This window comes from Anser brachyrhynchus, assembly GCF_964034855.1.
Source record: "Anser brachyrhynchus genome assembly, chromosome: 3".
In the NCBI taxonomy this organism is placed as follows: domain Eukaryota; kingdom Metazoa; phylum Chordata; class Aves; order Anseriformes; family Anatidae; genus Anser; species Anser brachyrhynchus.
In genome coordinates, this window is record NC_137696.1 from 36,588,611 (window position 1) to 36,612,821 (window position 24,211).

At 34.5% G+C, this 24,211-nt stretch overlaps 1 protein-coding gene across 1 annotated transcript in view; it reads right to left on the reverse strand.

Moving 5' to 3' along the window:
* Positions 1-24,211, reverse strand: part of DNAH8 (dynein axonemal heavy chain 8) — a 134,197-nt gene that overhangs the window by 42,951 nt on the left and 67,035 nt on the right. Inside the window, exons 48-61 of the mRNA XM_080585613.1 lie at positions 22,790-22,951; positions 21,134-21,380; positions 18,600-18,841; positions 18,380-18,520; positions 13,901-14,138; positions 12,913-13,055; positions 10,325-10,459; positions 8,060-8,182; positions 6,175-6,388; positions 5,546-5,655; positions 4,827-4,990; positions 2,629-2,818; positions 2,031-2,153; positions 281-411 (exon numbers count right to left, since the gene is read on the reverse strand). Of these exons, the coding sequence (XP_080441739.1) occupies positions 281-411; positions 2,031-2,153; positions 2,629-2,818; positions 4,827-4,990; positions 5,546-5,655; positions 6,175-6,388; positions 8,060-8,182; positions 10,325-10,459; positions 12,913-13,055; positions 13,901-14,138; positions 18,380-18,520; positions 18,600-18,841; positions 21,134-21,380; positions 22,790-22,951 (2,363 nt within the window). The remainder of the gene's footprint in view (positions 1-280; positions 412-2,030; positions 2,154-2,628; positions 2,819-4,826; positions 4,991-5,545; positions 5,656-6,174; positions 6,389-8,059; positions 8,183-10,324; positions 10,460-12,912; positions 13,056-13,900; positions 14,139-18,379; positions 18,521-18,599; positions 18,842-21,133; positions 21,381-22,789; positions 22,952-24,211) is intronic.

Consider the following 24,211-nt stretch of genomic DNA (forward strand, 5'->3'; position numbering starts at 1 on the left):
AATACTGCTATTTCCAGATTAGAGTGTTTTACAAATGATAGTGAAAGACCCCTTTGTAAATACACATATTTTGGCTTGGGAATAGCTAACACTTTTCATCTTTTAGAGTTCAAACTTCCTCCAATATTGTACACAAATCAGATATAAATTAATTTTTTTAATTTCCATTTTTAATTGGTCACAAAATGAAAAAGACAATCTGTTAAAAACATACTGTTATTACTGTGTAAAGAGAAAACAGCACTATAAATTGTATCTATATACTTCTCACATTTCTTACCTGGTTAAAGTGATCTGAAATATTTTATAGCCAGCAATATAAGAGGCCAACCTTGAAAGACTTTGTTTTCCAGAACCACCAACTCCAACAAGTAAAGCATTTCCATATGCCATCCGAATTATCCGGGATATCTGTATTGGAAAAAATAGAATAATAGTACACTGAAAAAAATAAAAACATTCATTAGCAAAATTAAAATTCTGTTATACAACAACTGCATTTAATTGAATTAAACATAAAGAGCATTAAAAGGACACTGAGTTTTGAAGAAAACTTCTCAGAAGAACATTCTTACATTCTTTAGGAATTTTGTGTAACTGAAATGAAAGAGTTCTCTTGTAAGACTATAGAATGATTATGATTAGAGGTATCGATAGGATTTCAATAAAGGAAGACATTTTGAGCTCTAATCTACATCTACATCCTGACTATGTTCAAAACTATAAATTTAAAAAAAAATAATTTAGAAGAATGAAATATACTACATTAATTTTAAGAGTTTGAAATACTTGGATTTTTCAGTTGAAGAAACACTAAATTATAGTTTAACTGTGATCTTTTGTTTTATTCACTTTTAATATTTCCTTTGAGGAAGTTTCATTAATAAGTCTCTCAGATACAAAAGCTGGATTACAAACTTATTATCTAATTGCTTTTTTATTTTTTCCTCCTCAGAACTCCTCTATATACATGACATCTTTCTCAGTTTCATTATCTATTAGCGCACTACTACTCTTGGATGCTACAGTGTCCTTCATTGCTCATATAAATTATGTACAAAAAGAAAAGATGGGCACCTATATCAAGCCTTTGAATTATATTCATTTTCTTCCCTCAAATAAATTAATTTTGGTTTTATATGCAGTTCCTTCTGAGCCTACCTAGACAATTTCTTATTTAGACTTCTATTTTATTATTGTTATGAGGGTGGCAAAATTCATCATCACTGCAGTCACAACAGGGCTTCACCTACTACCACTTGAACTGAATTTTTTTTTTCCCAGTCAGATGCAAAGAAAAGGTAGTAATTTAATTCACTTTAGGTTAACTAGTGAATAATAAAACATCTCTCTTTTTCTTTTTTGGTTTTCATACAGCTTCTATGTGTCTTTCAGTAAACAGACTACCAAATTTAAGAAATTTCTGAGGTAACTAACACATCTTAAAGCAGAGGCACACTGCTTCAAACAAAATCTACACTTAGCCTTTTTTTCCCCTCCAAATTCAATTTTGACTTGGTATGAATTCTTCCCTTATATCTTCCTTTCTGAAAAGGGATTCATTTGATTGTGAACTGAGAATACCCTACAACATTCCACTACACTCCTTATTTATCTCTCTTCTCATCTCTCATCCAGTCAGATTCTACCTCACACTGCTTTGTTCACTTGTCAGGTACAGATACCTTTGAAGTGTCCTCTGAATTCCTAAAGATTAAAAAAATATTGTATATACAAAACAAAAATGTACCTCTTTGTGACCTCACCTTTCCTACTGAGGGTAATCTGTACACTTCTGAACACCCAGAAGTTTAAAAATATATATATAAAATAAGGCATTTATTACAAAATATGCAAAGAGGCAAAATGACTGCGGCTCTTTTCTAGTTCCTTAAAATGGCTAGGGAAAGATGGCAAACAAATTTGGGGATAAGAGCTGCTTTTCAGAATATGCACCCCAAGCACAGCTTGTCCAACTCAGGAGCACTATGGTAATAGTTAAATTAATACAAAAGTAACAAAACCCAAACCTTAATAAGATGTGTCATTGCATCCTTGAAAAACACCAAATCAAGAAATGATCCTCTAATACATTCATTGTATTGTCTCTGATACATTTGCAGTTTTTCACAAAGAAATTCAAAGCTTGGAACCTGAAAGATTACAAATTATTAAATTAAAAAAAAAAAAAAAAAGATCAGCAACAATGCTAGCACAGCCCTTCAGAACTTAAAATGCTGCTGGCATCTTTATGCATAAACTTGAGTTCTTGTTTGGGGCACACATAATGAAATTATCTTGTTCATTCACTTCAGTGATTGTACCTGTGTGTAAGCAGAATTTCTTTTGCTAATGCTGTAAAAAAAGGGGAAAGGGGAAGGGGAAAGGAGGAATGAATAAAGTACATTTGTATAGCATCATTAACATTAACATATTTTAATATATATTTTTTAATGTCATGGAAATGACTTATTGCATACTAACCCAAAAATATGTATATACAGATTCACAAAAAATGTGGCAGGTATTCAACAAAGCTTCCATCTGATGTAAGTTCACCAATATAATGTACTTAATAATTAAAGGAATACGTCAGTGCTGAGTATTTTAGGTGCAAAATGAAAATACCTCCTCATAAATTTTTGGAGCTTCAAATACAAAATCTTCTGGTTCGTCACCAGTTGGTTCGGGTATGTCCCGCAGAAAATCTACAAAATATCGCTCTGTTTGGAGAACAGCTACACCTGTATCCACATATTCTTCAATTACCTTAGTAACAGTTTTATCAAACCATGCTGCATCCTCAGGAGTAATAAATCTAAAAATCATAGATTAGCATAATTTTAAAAAGTTTTAAAATATTAGTTGAATAAGGAGGAAAACATAATTAAATACTTTAAAAAATAACAAATTTTGTAGCATTTCATTGAAAAAATACATATTAGGCAATACATATTAGACAACAGTTACAAAAAATGATTAATCAATATTAACAGAAATTAAATATTTTCAATGTTCTGCAAGTATCATAGCCAGTCACTAGAACAGAGGAAAACAAACAAAACAAAACAAAACACTAATTCTCCAGCTTTTCTCTAGAAGTAGGTAACGACAAACCACTTAATGTCTCAGATGAAAAAGGATGAAAAAAGCTGAATGATTTCCCAAATAACCAGGGCCAAGCTTCCCTTCTATTCTTTTGACCAGCACTGGAATAGCATAATTTATGTTATTACAGTGCTGCCTCTGAAATTGCAATGAGATCAGCAATGGTGAAAATCACCAGAAAACTCTGGCCTTTATTTTTAATATTCTTGGAAAATGATGGATTAGATTTCCTTTTAGATTTGCTGCATTCATTTTATAAACCCCTCATACATATCTAAGGAGAGAGGAAAAAGTGAGTAGGGCTTTCAAATTAGAAATTTCTAATTTCAAATTAGAATTCCTCCAGGATATTAGAGCTCATAAAAAGCAATTTTACTTCCTTGGTCTTCACTCCCATTTGTTAATGCAACTTCCCATGAAAAAGCAGAAGGCACCTGCCAGCTGATTCAGAGCTTTCATGGAAGAAGATGAGGGATTCTAGAAGATACTGGCAGAGATTGTAACTAAAACTGTTTGACAGTGGCCTATGTTTTGCTTGGAACTCTTTCTAACACTTACCCATAGTGAAGGACTGTTTTTTCAACCACCAGTTTCAGGTATGTGTAATATATCTCAAAGTTTTATGTATCTTATTTGTTTTGTTTCTGTTTCAATTGAGTGCATGCTAAGGTCCATATGCTAAAGTACATGTATGAGGATTTCACCTTGTCCTTTTATAAGAAGCTTTGTTTTCAAAAGATAATTCTTTGTATCTTTGCTTTTTCCTTTATGTTTGCAGGTTACTGGAATAATAGTGACTAAGCCTGACTGTGCTTAAATACAATGCAATTATGAATCTTAACAGCTACCATGCCAAATTGTTTGCACCAGAACTTATTTATATACTTGGCATCTTAAAATAAATCCCATTTTAGACTTCTACAACACTGAAAAATATCCACTCATGACAATTCCTAAGTACTTGATATTTCAAGGCCATTAGGTTTAATTAAAAGCAAAAACAGCACAATATGCCTTTTTGTCTATGGCAAAACATTTTTCATTGTTTTCACTTTAAAAAGAAAATGCAGTGTAATGAAATATATATTTTTTTAAGTCAACATTTAGCTTTATTGTTTTAATTTAAAAACATTAATTTTATAGTAAATATGAAGGTCTTTCCTCAGATAAGAAATAATTGTATTAGTTAAAATCCACAGTAGTTGTGGATATATGTTGACTTTTACTGACAGCTACATCACTTCATCTGGAATTTCGCAAGAAATTGAAACACTGTAGACAAAAACATTACTGAATTTTTAAAACATAGAGCTGACAAATGTGCTGATTTTATCAATCATTTAATGCAGATTTTGATGAGATGAGCCACTTTTTTAATCACATGAATGTGATAATTTTTCTGTAAGGAGATCAGAGCAATTTTATACTGCAGTCTATGGGCCACTGTATAAATTTAGGACACTGTAAAATCCTCTCTTTCACAGAGGAACTGACTGCATGTAGCCAAAGACAAGTTTGCCAAAAATAAAAATAAAAATAAAAAATAAAAATAGTAGTTTTGAACAGAGTTTCAGTTAAACAGTAGTTGATACCACAATGCAGACATGCAGAATAAGACAACATGTTTCATATTGGCCTAATAATATTTGCCATGTTAACAAATCTAATGTGTATGAGCATAAAATGAATGGTTAAACTTAGTCGATATAAAATGATACCTGTCAGCAATTACTCTAGTACATTCATGTTTAAAAAGTGTTAGAAGGACAGTGCTTCTCATGCATTCTTCTGACTTTATAGTTAACATTCCTTGCCAGATTCTAGAAAGGTCTCGAAGGTTGAATATATAGTGGAATTTAGATGGTGTAGGCAGCATCTTTGTCTAAAGAAAAATATTGTTAATATTCAAGATCAGTAGCATTTAGAAAGAAATGAGAATTAAAACTTGTACATTTATAAATAAACATTTACTTATTAAAATGAGAAAAAATAACACTAATTTTCACACTTAATAGTTTGGGCAAACTCTTTCTAAGAAGTCATCAAAAATACCTGATCTGTTTGGAGGCATGATCTAGCACTAAATGTAAAAGCCCAACTCTTAGAACATGCAATTATTATCATATGTTACTCTGGGCTTTATAAATTAAAAGTGATCAATTATAAAGAATTTAACACCCTGTTCCTAAGTTGTAGTGATTAAAGCTTCGGGTAACATGAATAAAACTATAGGAATGAATGAACCGATACAGCCATTCATCTATCTTACATACTAAAATCTAGTATTTTCCAGATTCTTTCTCCAACAATTTTTTAGCTCATCTTTCTCCTGTTTTCTTCTTGCTACAGATATGTTCTTAAGGAATATTTGCCTAAATTACACTAGCAGGCACTCTTTTCAGACTGATAATGATAAAACTTTCCCTATAATTTATACCTTTGTCCACTGCCACAATATTCTACCCGTCGGGATCAATTTTTTCACCATATCACATACTTCAGGACTGAAATTTCTACATGAATGAAAGTATCCACAACCAATAACACCTTAAAAGATAAAGTGGAATAAACAATTAATCTCAAGGTGCAGGATATAATAAGGTAAATTGTGAGCAATATTCCAAAAATATAGTTAAAACTAGTTTGCTTTTAAATTACAGATCAAATAGTTGTCTCTCTCATCCATGGCTTTTCTAAACAGGTGGCATGGACATCTGTTGGTGACTGCTAAGATTTAACAATATACTGTAGTGACAAAGCTAAAAGAATGTCAGCAACAGACGGTTCTTCAGGCAATGCAGATGTACTACATATTAACATTATTAATTATAATCTTCCAGGAAATCACCATTACTTTCTGATTTTAGACAAGCAAAATCATTAATAAGAAAGATAAGCATTTAGAGGGGTTCATTTCTGTTCCATGGCGCTATTTTGTTGTAATACATCTTCAATTGTTTCACTGGAAGCACTTTACATTTGCATGATGAGAGAGAGAGAACATAGTATTATAAGTTTTATATCTTTTTTTTTTTAAATCCATGCTAAAACAAGAAAAAGAAGTACCAAAAATTTTGTCTATGGATGCATTGGATGGCAATGTACAATTGAATATACAAAACTGTCTTTTTAAACGCTGGGGAATATCATTACGGCCTCCTCCTGGATGTATCATTGCTGCTATTAATTGCACATCTACAATTGTAGTGAAGTCTCCAGGCTTATCCAAGCTGTACATTCCTTTCATTTCCATCATTTGACGAACAATTTCATTTGTTACCTGTAAGTTTATGTAGCACACACATTAGGAAGGCAAACCAAAACATACTCTGTGATAATTTAGTTTATTCTTGTAACCTTACCATTAATCCCTAGAGAATTTTAATCTAAACTCAGACTAAATTATGTTCCTTAGTCATATGGAAGATCTTGGTTTATGTGATTCTAAAACCAGAAATATTCTTTCAGAGCAGGACTACCACATAATATGTAACAAAATGTGCGCGTATGTGTTCCATATTTTGCTATTAGGTATTCAGCTTCAGAGTTTCAAATCGTGTACTTTAGTTCTCCCTTGGGAATCCTTTGAAGCAAAACATCTCATTCTTTTCTGAGACAGGAATCTGCTTATTCTGAAAAGACTATTCACTCTGTATTTTACTCTACAGCACCTGTATGGATCTGGAGGCACCAGAGAGTTGCCACTATAGCAACTGCTCCAACAATAATTAGCAAGCCTTATGTGCTCCAGCAAAGCCATGAAGTGCAACAGGGCACTGATCACAAACCATCATCCCATTAAAAAATATTGGAGAAATGTCTTGGGGCCATGATGAAAGATGTAGATCCTTCCATAATGGAGATTCTTCCTATTACTGAGTAAAGCCTGGGCCTGTGAGGATTTTGCCTCAAACACAGCCACTTGCCCACATTATAGACTATGGTCAAGCAGCTCAGTACTGTGAATTATTTAATGCTAATTTAAATAATAATAATAATAATAAAAAAAGGTCTTAAGTGCAAGCAAATAATGCAAACCAAAGAATTGATATAGGCTAGCATTTAGGTAAAAGACCAAATTGCAGTTCAGAGGGACTAAAAACACACACTTGGCTTCAATTTTTACAAAAACAGCTTTCTAAAGTGAAGAAAATGAACTATTCAGACTACACAAATTCACTTAGATCCATACTGCCACTTAAATATTTGTTCAAGCCCACTCTCATAAAGAGACCTACTCCCCATACTATAAACAAACCAACTTAATGCTGTAATTACTCTTAACCCAAGCTCAGAGTCTCACAGAAGCCAGACAGCCAGAAGATTCAAACCTGCGCATAGACACTGGGTCTCCCATTTATTAATTTACTCTGAGCAAATTGAAGAAAGTAACGGTAAGCATACCGGCCCTTTACATTAAAATAGCTATTCCAGAAGACCTAGCATCTTGGTCTAGAAAGACTTCAGACCTACTATGGGAAGGAACTATTGAATACTTTTGCCTTATTTGGGATCTGTGTAGGCATATGAATGCTACAAACCCAAACTGTAGACAATGGCTCATCAAAAGCCAAAAATATTTAATCCAGTTTGCAAGCCAATTTGTTACCTTTGAAGTTGAACACAGCCTTTATTACTTTTTGCAAGGTATCACACTTCTGTTTGGCAGGAAGTTTGCTTACTGGTGCTCTCAAATTAGTGTCAAACTTTAACTTAATAATACGGTATTTTAGTACAGTGATGCTTTTATTTAGTCTTAGAAAAATATAAGAAAGTGGAAATAATGTAAGAACCTGCTTCTTTTTTTCCTTCCATAAATACACCATAATTAGAAAGCATTACCAATAATTAATAGTAAATTAAAATGTTGAGTATTTTGAGTCCACAGACTCCTATATATATGAAAAAATAGCAACAGTATGATAATAAATTGTACTAGTTAACAATGTACCTGATCTCCCCATTCATTGATAATTGGCATATTGATATCATCAATGAAGACAGTCATTTTTCTGCCTCCAGGAGGTCCATAAGTACTTCCAACACGTTTGTCCACATAACTCTCTATTGTCCTCTAAAAATTAAAGAAAGTCCTTGTTTTTTATCTAAAGCAACAATATTTAAAATGTATTGTTAAAAAACAAAAAAAGTGCCACCTTACTTAACCAATGATTTCCTCTTCTTTCCTCTTTCAGCTTTCATTTTGAAGGAAATCTATCTATTTACAGTATGACAGCAGACCATACAAAGGCAACTTAGATTCCTTTTACAATAATTTCCCAGATGTCTTGTAGACTAAGTAATGCAGTATTTTAACATTTTGGTGGCAAAAATCTTTTACAATTAGTTTTGAACTGAATAAGAAGCAAGATGCGATAGACAAATAAGATGCTGATATTTAATTAGAATACATTTTCAAAGCTCTCAGCTCAAATGTTTTTCTAAAGGTACTTGGACTTTTAGAAACAATGGCAGAAAAATACATTAAAAGATGGTAGAAAATGTTTTCCTTAGACAAATAATTGTTTTGGTTTTATAAGCATAACTGTTGTTCTATATGAGGAATATGGCATATACTGTGATAAAGATAGAAGTATTAATAACATTTTTGGAAATATCGCAAACAGAAAACAGATACAAGTTTTATCCAATGGCTTTCACCATGGAAAATATTTAACTCAATGTTCTATGATAAATGCATATAGAACATTCTTAGCATTAATACGTCATTTTGGAGACATTTAATTAAAGTGAAACTGCTAAGAAACAGAAAATGATTATATTAGAAAATAAAAATTTTGTTTCACAGCTATCACATCTAAAATCAACCTGTCTTTCAAATACCCTCAGAATGACAACTCAAACTTCAAAAACTATCTTGAATGCAGCTCTTTCAACCGTTTGGAAGTATTTCAACTGTTTTTTTGTTTGTTTTGTTTTGTTTTTTGTTTTTTTCCCCCAGTTACATTTCTCTCTTGGAAATCAGTAGAGTGAACTATGTACTGAACTAGCTAGCTGAAAACAAAAAGCATATCTTCAGAGGTATCACAGGACTGTAGCAGAGACGAGGCACAGTAAGTTCCTTTCATAGTGTCTCTGTACCAGACAGGAGGAAGTCTGGATTTTGTTTTTCAGGACAGTAATGTTCTAGGGACCCATAATATACTAAGTGGAGGACACTGAGACAAAGATACTGACTGTTCAATTAATCTTGCGTGCATGAAAGGATGCCTGCCTTATTCTGCTTCATAGTTTAATATATACACCATGGCCAGACATCTTACACATAACAGAAAAGCCCAGCAGGTGTTCTATGAGTTTGGAATTTAAAAAAAAAAAAAAAAAAGGAAAAAAAAGAGAGGGAGAGTGTGATTGAAGTTATGATTTCTCACCATTTTTTTAATACCATTTTGAATTAGCTTCTTAAAAACAAATACTGGATTTGGGGATGGAATTTGTAAAACCTGCTTCATGAGCAGACTTTTCAATTAAGAAATCTTCCCCGATGATTACTCTCCTACCAGAGCATTCTCACCATGAAATCATTGCTTTCAAGAGGTAATGAAGCCAACTAAACTTACAGGATCACATCCTAGCAAAACAGTATTGAATCAGAGTGCTGTGGTATAAATCATCCTTTCTACCACTTGAAAAGCTATCTGTAGTATTTGTGTCTATTTATATGGATTTTTTGCCGTTCTTTTGGGAAAGGGAAATCTTATAAAGTTGCAGTGCTAGAGGACCCTTAAAGATTAGATCGTTGTACTAGTCACTCCTGAACTGAGGAGAAATAAGATGATCTAGTATTTGAAATCTGTTTTTTTTATTATTATTATTAAACTATATATATATATGATTATAAACTACTGAATCAGGAAAAAAATGATGAATTATAAACAAAAAAAAATCATTAGTCTAAAGAGAAATGAAAAATTTTCAGCAAAAAAATAAATGAAGAATATTAAAAAATGGATTCTTAGAATTACATAAAGAAAAAGCACTCAGTAATCATGCATCTATATGAGTTAACATATTTTATTCTGCTCTGAAAAAAAATATTTTTATAGAATTTTCTGAAGTTTTTAAGGGACTTAGAGGAAAAAAAGTTCCTTTAAACTTTATTTCTACATCACTTATTTTATCATCAGAATTAAGTACATTTAAATATTTAGCAAGGACATAATAAACAAGATTTGTTTAAAAGTTATATTTTTACCTGAAACATAAATGGTTCTGTGGCAGATGAAAAGTTTAGACATTTTGACAAATGCTCTTCTGGATCATACTTCTTCAAGTATGCCTTGATCATGACTGTCTTTGCAGTCCCCTGTTCTCCTATGAGCAAAACTGCCTGCAATAGACATTTAAATAGTGCAAGTAGTATCAAAACTATTAACTAAGTATGCATAACAGAATTATTTTAGAGAAAGGGATACTTTCTGTGCCTAATTTTAAAGGATATATTATTCTGATAGTTTTTCTGGGTCTCCATATGCAGTTACACAGTATGTATTTTCATCCCATTTCAACTCTCCAACACAAATTAGCTATTGAGTCAAAATAGGAAGGATTAAAGTGAGAATGTACTAGAGGGTTTACTTGTGTTTTTTTTTTGTTTTTTTTTTCTTTTTCCTTTTTTTTTTTCTCCGTTGCTTGACGCCTTCTACTTTCTAACACACGCACTACAGCAGTCTGCAGCAATCTCTTGCAGTGTATGACCCTGGGAAGACTTTTTTATGATGGAAAGTAGTCTCGAACGTCTAATTTGAATGTAATCTTTGGTGACGTGCTTGTGATGGAAGGACAATTCTTTCTTCCTGGTATTGTCCTGAAACCAATTACACAATTGCTAAAAGAGATATTTTAAAACAGATATTCTAGAGGTCAGATCAGAGTCAGCTCCAGTCGGCTCCAAAAGGGACCTGCTGCTGGCCAGTTCTGAGCCAGTAAGTGATGTTGGTTGTACCTCTGGGAGAGCAAATTTAAGAAAGGGGAAAAAAAACTGCTTCACAACAGCAGCTGGAAGAGAGGAGTGAGAAACAACCCTGAAAACAGAAAGGTCAGTGGAGAAAGTGGGCAGGAGGTGCTCCAGGTGCTGGAGCAGCAGTTCCCCTGCGGCCTGTGGAGAGGCCCCTGGTGGAGCAGGCTGTCCCCCTGCAGCCCATGGGTCCCACATGGAGCAGATCTCCATGCTGCAGCCCGTGGAGGAGCCCCCGGTGGAGCAGGTGGATGTGGCCTGGAGGAGGCTGCGGCCCATGGAGAGCCCCTGCAGGAGCAGGCCCCGGGCTGGAACTGCAGCCCGTGGAGAGAAGCCCACACAAGAGCAGGGAGTCTGGGGGGAGCTGCCACCTGTGGGGGACCCGTGCTGGAGCAGTTTGCTCCTGATGGATGGACCCCGTGGTACGGAGCCGTGTGGGAGCAGTTCTTGAAGAGCTGCTGCCTGTGGGCAGCCCCCGCAGGCTCAGTTTGGGAAGGACGGCATCCTGTGGGAGGGACCCCACGTGCAGCAGGGTCAGACTGACCGTGAAGGAGTAGTGGAGATGAAGAGCCAGGGACTGACCGCAGCCCCCATTCCCCATTCCCCTGTGCTGCTCAGGGGGAGGAGGTGGACGAGGATGGGTGGGGGGAAGGTGTTTTTAGTTTGATTTTAGTTCTTACTGCCCTGTCTTCTAGTGAAAGGCAATGAACTATATTAATCTTCCTATGCTGAGTCTGTTTTGCCAATGACAATAATAGGCGAGTGATCTCCCTGTCCTTATCTCAACCCTTGAGCCCTTTTCATCGTATTTTCTCCCTCTTTTCCTTTGAGGAGAGGGAGTGAGAGAGCAGTTATGGTGGAGCTCAGCTGCCTTGTAGGGTAAAACCACCACAAATATCTTCTGAGGCATTGACCTTCAGAGATTTACCATGTTTCTAAATATCAAGATTTTGTGTGTTTTTATAGTCTGATACATCAAAGGGACAGCCAAATTATGGCCTCTGGAACAGTTTCATCAAACCCAAGTAAAATGTTTTGTGTCCAAATCCCAGAATTTCACAGAAAAGCCAAATTCCAGCACTGGCTCATACACTTGATGTATTTCTAATATTGGTTCCAGATATTGAGATGAGAGTATACTGACTTGTACCTCACAGATTGGCATGTTTCCATGGCAGGTTGCTAGGGCTGTTAATAGCATTGTGCTAATGCAAATGTTTTTGGTGGTGGTGATGGTTGGTTTGTTTTTTCCAGATTTTCCACTGGGCAAATAGGCCTATATATGTTTAAATAACTATTGTTTGATGTGGTCTGTGGCCCATGATTGGACCTAATTGGTAAAATCTGTATAAGAAGTCTCCTTTTCTGTAGTCATGGCTACTGGTATTAACTACAGTTTTCTGACTGAGAGGAAAAAAATACAGTAAAGGTTAGTAATTTCATGTTTATCATAAGCTGACTTGTGAAGTCTATTTTCCTTATTTCTCTATTCAAGAAAGCATAAACTGGAAAGAGGAATATGGTGTAACAACTAGGGAAAAGGTTTTATGTCTTCCTCCAAGAAAAATGATGCATTGTTGGAGTTAAACTTTTATGAGAAAAAAATGCCTTATTAAGTGGATATTTAACATGTTGGTTTTTTTTTTTTTTTCCTCAGAACAGAAATAAGTATAGAGAATTCACGTCAAGGAAACAAAAATAGAGTAATAATGATGCAGCTGGCAAGCAATACTAGAGACAGAGAATATGAACAATGATTGCAACTCCAATTACTTTATAAGTAAGTTTCTATTTATATACACTTAAATAAGTAATCCTGCACTTACTTTGTGTTGCTTTGCAATTGTGTTTATCAAAAACTGTGTTCTGACATTGTCAACATTTGGAACCAGAATAGATGCGTAGTCTGGGACACTATCTGTTGGATAAACATATTCCTGAACATTTTTACTCCAGTGTTCCCAGTCACCTGAAATGACAAAAGAAATAAATAAAAAAAAATAAATTCCTAGAGTCAACATTTTGTTAGTACAAAAAAAAAAAAAGAATCCAACTAAATATATATGTACTACTAAAATTTATAGATAGCTTCCTAAATAAAAAGGCCAAAATAATGTTTACTTGGAAACATGTTCTTACTTTATTGATGAAAAGGTATAGAATGTGAAAATATGGATTGTGTGTGATTACACTAAATCAACATTGCTTGCAAAATAATCTAGATTTGGATAAATGAGAAATAGATGCATTAATGTGAGAAAATACTACGAAAGAACAATAAATTCTTTGTAAATTTTGTTGTGTGTGTAATTTAAACTATAAATTATTTCTGGAAAATATGACACTATTTGAAGTCATAAAATTTAAGATTTATTGCTGATCATCATACATGGATAAACAATGATTATGAAGTAGAATTTAAATCAGATTATATATTTATCAAAAAATTCTAGCTGTGAGGAAATTAAGTATAAACATAAAAATAATTTAGGCTAGAACAGCCTAAGCATAAATTACCTAAAAATTGTAGACTGTTTAACGATAGTTAATAGAGAAAAAAAATATGTGCAAATGAAACTAGAAACAAAGGAAGAAAATACTACCAATGAACCACCAATACTACCAATTCTTGGTATCTAACATCTCACCTTGACAAAGCTGATGCATACAGAATCTGTGTTACTACTGTACTGTCAAAATCTGTGCTTCAATTACCAAAGAACTAGGTCTAAATTAGTAATTTTAAATTTCAAATGAGCTATATTCAGTTTTAAAATGCCAGTATAAAAAAAGACTGCCAATGCTTTTTCTTACCATAATCAGTAACATAAAATTCATACATCGTTTGACTGGTGCCAGGGGGGATTTCTGGCAAATCTAATTTGTTATCATGAGCTCTAATGAAGGCTTCAAGTTTATCTCTGCTGTCCAACTCCAAAAGGGCACCTAAACTCCACATTATTCCAAAGGAGAACAATTTATGCAGATGAGATATAGTTGATAAACCACCTTCTTCCTTCGATGGAATCAAGCCCTCCAGAAGATTAATAGACTGAAAATATTGTAAAGTATTATGCATTAAGAAAATATTATATAATCATTTTTTATTTTTACACATACATACTTACATTTATATGCATTTATATGTATTCAAACTTTAAATTATAAATTGAAAATACAGATTACCAAAGAATAATATAAAATTCAGAACTACAAAATCAAGAAAATAGATTAAAAATATTTAATCTATTTGTTATTAATTATTAATGTATTATTATCAATTTTTATTATTAATCATTATTGTTAACTTATTTATTTATATTTATATAAACCTGGACAAAATTTTCAAAATTACTTAAGTACTTTGCTAGTCAAATATCCTTTTAAATTATGCCTACCTGATAATGTAACTTAAGATCTAGAGTAACAGAACAACATTTTAAGGGTATTTATAATACCTAGTGGGATATTCAGAACTCCAAAACTAGGTGGCCTTAATTAAATATTATAATGTATGTGCCTCCTCAATTCTGAAAATTCCTCAAAGCATCTCTTGCATTAAAATTCTTTTAAGCGTGGAAGAATTTTCAGTTACTTTCCAATTATTTATTTAAATTATAGTCAAATATTGCATATAGCACATTAACTTCCATTTTGTGTAAAAAAAAAAAAAAACAAACACAAAACAAACAAAAAAAACCACACAAACAAACAAAAAACTTCTAAATATCCAATTTTATGATTGCTTCCCTCTGTTTTTAAGGAACTGGATTCCAGAAATCTAGTAACTTGCTATCTATGTCATCACTCACAAAACCAGATGTTTATTTTGACTGTCTTACAGAACATCACTCATATTTCCTTTCAGTACAAATCAGTGTCAAATACATTGCTTCAAAATATTTCTTTCTAACAGAGAATCAGATTTTCAGTCAGCTTCTGGAATTAGTATTCTTTATGCTATTTTGGATCTCAATCTCATACTGAAGTAGGAAGTAATGTAGTAATATATACATATACATATATATACACATTATATATATAAAATGCAGCCTAAAGACATAAGTAGTTAGAATACTTTTTATTAATTTAAAACCCAGTTTAAAAAAGATGATTAACCAATATCAATTATAGTTAATAACGTTAAAATAATGCCACTACTTTTCTTTGGGAGATGATTGATATGTTATCTAATTATTGCAGATACAGGCTTTGTCCCAGTTTATCTGAACATAATCTGTTTGTCCCCTCAAACATAAGCACAATTGCAAAGTTTTACATGATGCTTTGGCTCTTAGCAGTATTCTGTAACAATATATATATTTTTTTTTAAGAAAGAAAACAGATAAAGATAAACTGACTCATAAAAATACCACAAATGGTTGTAACAGATCAGATGAAAATACCAAGTGGACTCTTTTCGAAGACCAAAAACAAACAAAAAATATGATACATCCTAGTGGTACTTTCTTGGGTTGCAGTGGTACTGACAGTGGTACTTCCTGCTGGTACTCTGTGCAACTTAGGTCTTTCTGTACCAAATACACTTTTTCTAGGTTTATTAGTCCTCTATAGATTTTTCTACCATGAAAATATCAGGATTGCTCTTGAACGTACATAAACTTTTACCATCCATAACACCCTTTGGCAAGATGTTCCATTGGTGTGCTATATATGGCACTGAACAGTTTGTTTTATCCTGTGCAAGCCCCTTCATGAATTTCATTTGCCATTTTATTACCTATTTATTCAGTCCCATAAAGTCTGTCTATAGTTCTTCATGGTTAGCTGTTTTGTCCTTACCACCCTCAATAATTTAGTGTCATCAGTAAACTTCTTCACCTACAACTTTTCCAAGTTTTTAATGGACATTTTGAACAGAACTAATCCCTGCACGGGTACCTCAGGACCAGTGGTAACATCTCTCCTTTGTAAAAACTGATCCTTTACTTTAATCATTGATTTCCTTTCATGTGATCAATTATTTAGCTGTAAATAACTGCCTGTCTTCTGCTATGACTGCTTAGTTACATGAAAATCTCTGGTAAAGAACTCCACTGAACACCTTTGCTCCTTCAGGCAGACCGTATCAATCAGACCATCCTTAGCTACAAGTTAATTGACTTTTCCAATAGGCTTATAAGACAGGATATCCCTAAACAAAAACTACATGAATCTTCTAAGGTAAATTTCGTTTGTCAATGTAATGAGGTGGGTCAGAGGAAGGTGAACAGTCAAAACGCAAATATAAAAGTAAAAAACAGCAGAAAAAAAAATCTAGGATAAACAGTAGAATATATATATAGTTAGAAAATCAAAGACAGTGGAAATTGCAAGAAGGAAGGCAACAGTGGAATCACTTTTACATAATACTATTATAAGGTAATTATACCCTTAGGATTGGGGCAAACAAAAGAAAAACACCGTTAACAGTGAATGCTAACAAAAAACAGATAATCGGGTACATGTGTTTGAGTGGGTGAACATTCAAAACTTGACTTCTGAACTCTCGGGTACAAGTCTGCTACCTGCAACTGATCTGGGGTGTAATTTTTGATAATACCTGGGCTAAACAAAATTGGAATATCCTGAATCCTGCAGTTAGTAAAAAGACATGAGGTAGATGCACCAGTCAGGAAGCCGATCAGGTACAGTGCTTCTTAGACCATTTATGGGAAAAGTGGGACCTTGAAATTTGGGGAAGAAGAGGTGGTACGGAAGAAAAAGGGTTCCCAAAACGAAGTAGTCTTGGAAAAAAGGGAGTGCAGAAAGAAGGATGTTAAGATCATGGTTGGAGGAAAGAACTTGGAAGTGGGGGAAGATCCTGTAGAGATGAGAGAGAAAAAGCTGAATAATGCCAAGGGACTTTTGTCAAGTAATGCCCGATCCTGGTAGCTGCAAGTGGCTGCTCAGCACAGAACTAATGAGACTTTTTGCCGAAGCCTCCCACACCAAGAGCAAAATCCCTGCTGGGAAGAGGAATTGAACATAATACTGGAGGGTGGAAGCAAGTGAGTGTCTGAATGTATAAAGTTATCAAGTAGTGTAAAAGGTCTGATCTCACTAGATCTTAGGTAAGCACCAGCATGGAGATCCAGTGTGGGTTATTTACTGTCACACCTGTGACAGAAACTAGAGATTTGCATCACAGGAAGAAATATTCAATACAGGTTAAATCAGGGAAATATTTCCCTATTCGGGAAGTGCAAGCAATCAACACTAAAAAAAGAAAAAAATACTACATGAATTCAAAGGTCTCACAGATAAAAAATGCAGAAGAAAAAAATATTCTCTCTTTGTAGAAAATTTGTGGAGAACACATCTACTTTTTTTTTATCATCATAAATGAATGAATTACATAGTTTCTGCCTGTGGTCTTCAATTCCATAGATAACTTAATTCCATTTGATACTGCACGTAGTTAATCTTTGCAGCATCAATTGTGGCTATTAATTTGCAGCAAAATACTTCCAACTATTGAACATCTGAAGCTAAATCCCTAATGGACAGTAAAGAGATACTAGGTTCTAATTGGGTACTTTAATATTAATTGTAGTGTTAGCCAAAATATTACCTTGTCTACTCTCTTATTCAAAGTCGCTACTGATTTTTTTTTTTTTAATGAGACTGTCAATATAAAGCTGAGATTACATGGACCAATGCAGAGTCTGGAGACTTAGAATCTGCACATGACAACTGATTCATAAACAAATCAGCTGGAGACATGCAGTATAGGACTTGCAATCTTGCAATATCCACCAAGCAAATAATTTTTATTAATAATAAAACACTGATTTGATCCCACTCAAGGAAGAACTGCAATTGATAGGAAGGGAGAAGCAAAAATTATTATGCTGAACTTGGAAACATTGACTGACAGGATCATAGCTACTACATCTGGATAAAAAGATAATTAGAATTATTCTTTGCTGTCTCTGCTGACAGTACCAGTAAGGTTGGTCTGACCCTTACAGCAATATGTTTGGTATTTAAAGAATTGGAATGAGACCACAAGCTTAAAAAACACGTACTTCTGAAAACCTTCTAAAGCTTGCAAAATCCAGTCAACAGAAGATTAGCCTATATAGAAAGCAATAAGGAGAAGTAAAAGTTTATTTTGCACACCCCTAACAGTTCCTCTTGTATTCCCTAAGAAAGAAATACTGAGGTTGTGGTTTCCTATGTCAGAAACAATCTTTTCAAATGAAATTTTATTGATATCGAATGTTCATTTTGCTATTTTTCCACACTTACTATGTCAATTCATACAGACTTACACAGTATCTGTTTTACCTGCATAATGTAGTTACATTCCAGAAGCTCCATTTTGGGATTAAGGTTTAGTTTCATATACGTATATGCTGGTTCAAATATTCTATCATACAAACTTTGTAAAACTTCAGCTTCTTGAGGAGAACGTTTTTTCAGCCATGCCTGAAAAACATCCACATTATTCTTCTGTATAAATATATAACAAGGTAAAGTTAGGAGTAGCCAGCAATGGTAATCTTACTTGCAATATCGGTCTCCAGCTGAGGGCAGAGGAACTGATATAGACCATACCCATTCGAGAAACTGTGGCTGGAGAGGCATTCTCAATGTTGTGGACTTCAAATAACAGCTTACATGTAGGGGACATAGGAATTCGATCTCCATTTGCTAGAGTGAGGGTCTTGTTATCATCCAAAACTGAATTTAGATTCTCAATCCAGATTGCATCTACAGGACCATCTAAAATCAGAAACACATTTTCACCTGGAAAAAAAAAATAAAAAAATAAAAAAATACATGGTTCGTATCCTCATGCTTAAAGAACATTGAAAATGCCTCAGAACTTAAATAATGTATAAATTTTGCTTACTGTAAATTCTGCTGTCTCCACACATACTCATTACTATATTACTTGAACACCCAGTTAAGATGCCATTTTTGAAAGAAGCAAATGAGGGCTTTTTCATATCTTTATAATGTACATTTTGCCTTTTCTGGCTGCTGGACACCCAGCCAACCACTTTCTCACTCTCCCTCCTCAACAGGACAGGGTGAGAAAATAAGACGAAAATGCTCATGGGTTGAGGTAAAGATAGAGATCACTTGCCAACTACCATCATGAAAAATAGACTTGACTTGGGGAAAATTAATTTATAAAATTACTATTTATAGAAAGGATATTAAGATACGCAGTCTACAACTTCCTCACGAGGGGGAGTGGAGAGGCAGGTGACCTATTCTCCGTAAACACCAGTGATAGGACCCATGGGAACGGTGTTAAGCTGAGGCAGGGGAAGTTTAGGCTGGACATCAGGAAGAGGTTCTTCACCGAAAGGGTAGTTGCACACTGGAACAGGCTCCCCAGGGAAGTAGTCACTGCACCAAGCCTGCTGAATTTAAGAAGTGATTGGACTGTGTACTTAGTCACATGGTCTAAACTTTTGGGTAGACCTGTGCGGTGCCAGGAGTTGGACTTGATGATCCTTATGGGTACCTTCCAACTCGGGATATTCTATGATTCTATGATAAGATACTTGAATGCATCTAGAGGAGGACAACGAAGCTGTTAGAAGGGCCAGAAGATAGGTCATATGAGGAAGGGCTGAGGACACTTTGATTTGAAAAAAAGAAGGCTCAGAGGCAACCTCATTGCTCTTTACAACTTCCTGAGGAAGGGAAATGGAGAGAGAGGTGTCGGTCTCTTCTCCCTGGGAACTAATGACAGGATGTTTAGGAACGGCACAGAGCTGTGCTAGGGGAGGTTCAGACTGGACATTAGGAAAAGTTTCTTTACCGTGAGGGTGCTTAAGCACCTTTAATAAAATATTTTAACTTCTTTTAGCCCTGAATTGGTCAGGCAGTGGGACTCAATCTTTCTAGGTCCCTTTCAGTTGAACTATTCTAATTCTAATTTATTGCCAATTAATATAGAATTGGATTATGAGAAAGACAAAAAACAAACAAACAAAAAAAACTTTTCCTCCACCCCCTTTCTAGTCCATGCTCAACTTCACTCCTTCCTTCCCAACCCATCTAACTCTTCTTCCTTCCTCCACCACCACCCTGTGCAGCATATGCGATACAGATAATGAGTGTTATGATCAGTTCATAACAGTTCCTCTCTGCCATTCCTTCCTCCTCACACTTTCTCCCTGTTCCAATGCGGATCCTTGCCATGGATCCTTGTTCTTCAAGAAAATTTGCTCCTGCATGAGTCCTCTCCACAGGCTGCGGTCCTTCAGGGTAAGCCTGCTCCAGCATGGGTTCTCCATGGGCTGCAGTTCCTTCAGAGCATATCCACTTGCAGTGTTCTCTGGCATGGTCCTCTCCATTGGGCTGCATGGAATATCTGCTCTGGTGTCTGGAGTACCTCCTCTCCCTCCTTCACCGACCTTGGCGCTCAAAGGATTGTTTCTCTTTTTCTTCCTCACAGCCTGAGCAGTGTTTTGCCCTTTCTTAAATATATTACCACAAAGACACCACCATTTTCACTGATAGTCTCAGCCACGTCCTGTGGTGGTTCTTTTCCAGATAAAACTGGCCACGTCCAGCACAGTAGAGTCCCTGGCTTCTTCTCATATAGGTCAGCCCTGCAGATCCCCTGCTACTAAAACCTTGCTATGTAAACCCATTTCAACATCAAAGACCAAAAACCAAACAGTTCAACATGTCCATTTTAAGAAAAGAACCTCGTTTTGGGAAGGTTCCCTAGAGGAATTCCCTTTTTTTAAGGTCTTTTCCAACCATAATGATTCTATGATTCTATCAGTAAATCTTCACTGTATTTTATCAGCCTTCAAGTCTCCATCTGCAGCCTCCATCTGCATTATAGAACTAGAGTGGCAAGGAAACAAACAGTTTTTATATAGATATAATACTGAAACAATATTTTTTTAAACTCTTGCCCTTTCTTGAGAAGTGAATTGTAACATTGGCTATGTTCTCTATAGTTGTTTTCAAGAAAGGACTTAACCACATCTGCAAATTCAAGATTCTTTTTTCAATATGTCATTTAAGAGGTATTTTTATGACACCCCACACAAAGTATTTACATACCCTTTTTAGCTTTCAGTGTTTTCCTCCACAGTGTAGAAAATATTCCATCTGTCCAATCATTAGTTGCAGCATCTAGTTTTCCAAACATCTGAGGAGCTGTTATAGCTTTGGGATTCATTCGCATTTCTCTATGAGGTTGTCCACATTCTGTCATTGCTCTCATTAATATGGTTATGACCATTGTTTTTCCAGATCCACTAGGTCCAAGTGTCATCAATCCATGACGTACTAGAGAAGTTTCATACAACTATTAAAAATCAAAATGTTTTGAGAAATAAGCTTTTGGAAGATTTTGGCTTGCATTTAATATGTTTGATAGTCAGTGATTGTAAATATATTAGACATAGAACATAATGTGCTCAGAACTGAAACCAGCTTGTGTTTGTTGATTTGCAGTGTGTTGTGGAATTGTCCTAATATGTAAAGCACCAAGTTTACTATGAAACAGTTTATCGAACTAAATCTTGCCTAACCTATTCAAAGCAACTCAACATTTTGTTTTTTTAACCAGATTTTAAAAAGGATTTTCTGTATTACTCAAAAGGAAAAAAATGAATAGTAGCAAAATATTTAACACACAAATAACTAAGCAGTAAAGTGCTAAAACATCTTGAGTGTATGAAATAGACATAGGCACAGCACTTCCTGCAGGTTTTTATATATGAAGACTGTACAGCCTATGAACAAACCTAGCACTTCAAGGCCTTCCTATTAAATAACTATATACCCATTAATCAGCAATATGCCATATGATTAACCCACACTAAACAAAAAATTACCATAATCCAAAATCATGGTTTAACTATTAAATCATTAGTTTATTGAACATAATGTCTTATAAATATTTCTAAATCAAAAATAATTAGATTTTCGGAACACCTTAACAATCTTCTATCTTTTGGTTCTTTCATTTTACAGTACCTCCTGCATGCTCGCTTGCATACTTAACCTTGTCATAGCTTCAAATAAGGTTGTCGTAGCATATACTAAGACTGCCTGAGGCTTCTACACATACTTTATCTCTTTTAATCCAATACGGCTAAGCTGAATGATTACCCAACAATACAGGTTCTTTCTCACATAAGGTTTGAGTCTTTGTTTCCTATAATGTCTGCTCAAACCCATCATGAAGACCATCCTTCATTACAGAAACGTATTTAAGTCATGAAAACACACCTCTTCTTTTTTTCTTTGCCCTATGATAGGTCTTTTAGCTCTCATTCCCTGTGTAGCAGAAGTTGTGCCCTGGCTTTGTTTCTTGTCACTATTTATTTTCTGCCTTGGCCTTCAAAATGCCTCCCAACTATTCTTATGCCCTACCATCCCTACTCTAGCCTAAGAAACTCATGTTTAGAGAGCCATTTATGTGCTTCATTTCTGCATTCAAATAGCTTAGATGCACTACCGTATCTGGGAAAGGATGGGTTAACAGCATGCTTTAACATTTTTTTTTTCTTCTGAATAATTTAACAAAGTAATAATAATAACAAAAAAATGACCCTTAGATTATTATTCCTTAGTGTGGTCTACACACAACCTTTATTTTATTCCATTATTAAGAGCACAGGTCCTTGAATGAGACAGAGATTTAACCATTAAAATGGTGTTCTGACTTCTGTTTGTTAAAAAGATTTTAGGAAAAAAAAAATGTTTTACCTGAACAAGCTTAAGATTCCATGGTGGATGGTTAATCAATCCTGCCTCTTCAATCTGATTAGCTACTGCATCCTGTAGCTCCATATATGTACTACTGTCCAACTGCAACCCCGGAAATAGATCATTGATAAGACTGAGAAACAAAGGCTCATCTTCATCTATCTGGAAAGAAAAACAAACAAACAAAAAAGTTATTAAGTGTTTAAAGAATGGTTATCCAAACTTCTCAAACCAAAATCCAAATTAATCTCTACTGTAAAGTAATAAACAGTAAGAATATATTTTCTAAATACAGATGCCTCTGTTCATAAATGCATACTACCAACAGGATAGGTCAATAAGGCGATAGCATTTTGATATTGTCATCCATGCCATGAGAAAAATAAATTCAAAACTGAAAGAAATTTCCCACTGAGTACACACCGAATCTATCTGTAAAATCCCCCAACAGTCACAGCATATATTGGACAGAACATGCTATCTGGAAAGAAACCTTCCCAAAACTTCCTTTTCCAGGCCTTAAATAGTTTTCCTCCCAGCATTACCAAGCACTTCACCAAAAGCAAACTCCCTGAAGTCCAAAAAGCATAAAATAGATTTAGTCTGTACCTGAGCAAAAAATGCTAAATTTGTCAAGGTATTTCCACTACCACTAAATTCAATACCTCTGTAATAGAACCATAAAAATACCGGGATTATGTGCTTTCAATTCCTACAACAAACAACACTTCATTCAATGCAAATGCCTTTACGGTGACTATATTGGTGGAACTAAACAAGCCCCTGTCTACCCAAAAAACTCACACTATCTCTGGAAAAAAAAAAAAAAAAAAAAGCAAAATTCTACATTTAAAACATTCACTACATGTATGATTTTTGAATCCTAATACTTAAAGGACACCTCCAAAAACCTTTTAAAAAATGTGTTGAAGGTAGAATTCTTACACCTGCTGGATATCAAACCCACAAATTTGATGCATACATTGGATTTATGACACACTAGAATCTCTGCTCCCTAGTCATCTCCACGTTCAGTACATACACTTTTCCCCTTTCCATATAATATTGTCTTCAATTTAAAGGCATACAGGCAGCAACTGTTTTTTTTTTGGTTGGTTGGTTTTGGTGGTTTTTTTTTTTTTTATTTGTGTACAGAATCTAACTGATACTTATCTACTGACACTATAATCAACTGTTCCCAAGCTCTGTTTAATTTTGAAGCACACTGCTTCTACACTAACCCTGAACAAAATCATGTGTACATACAGACCTGTTTTTTTCTACATTTTTCAGCTGTTCTAGCAGAAGATACTGTTTCTATGTACAAAAATTCTTGTCTTGCCTATTTTTTTAAAGTTATTATGGCTATGATATTTCCACAAAAATACCACCCATAATTTTAGACATGTGGCAACATTTATT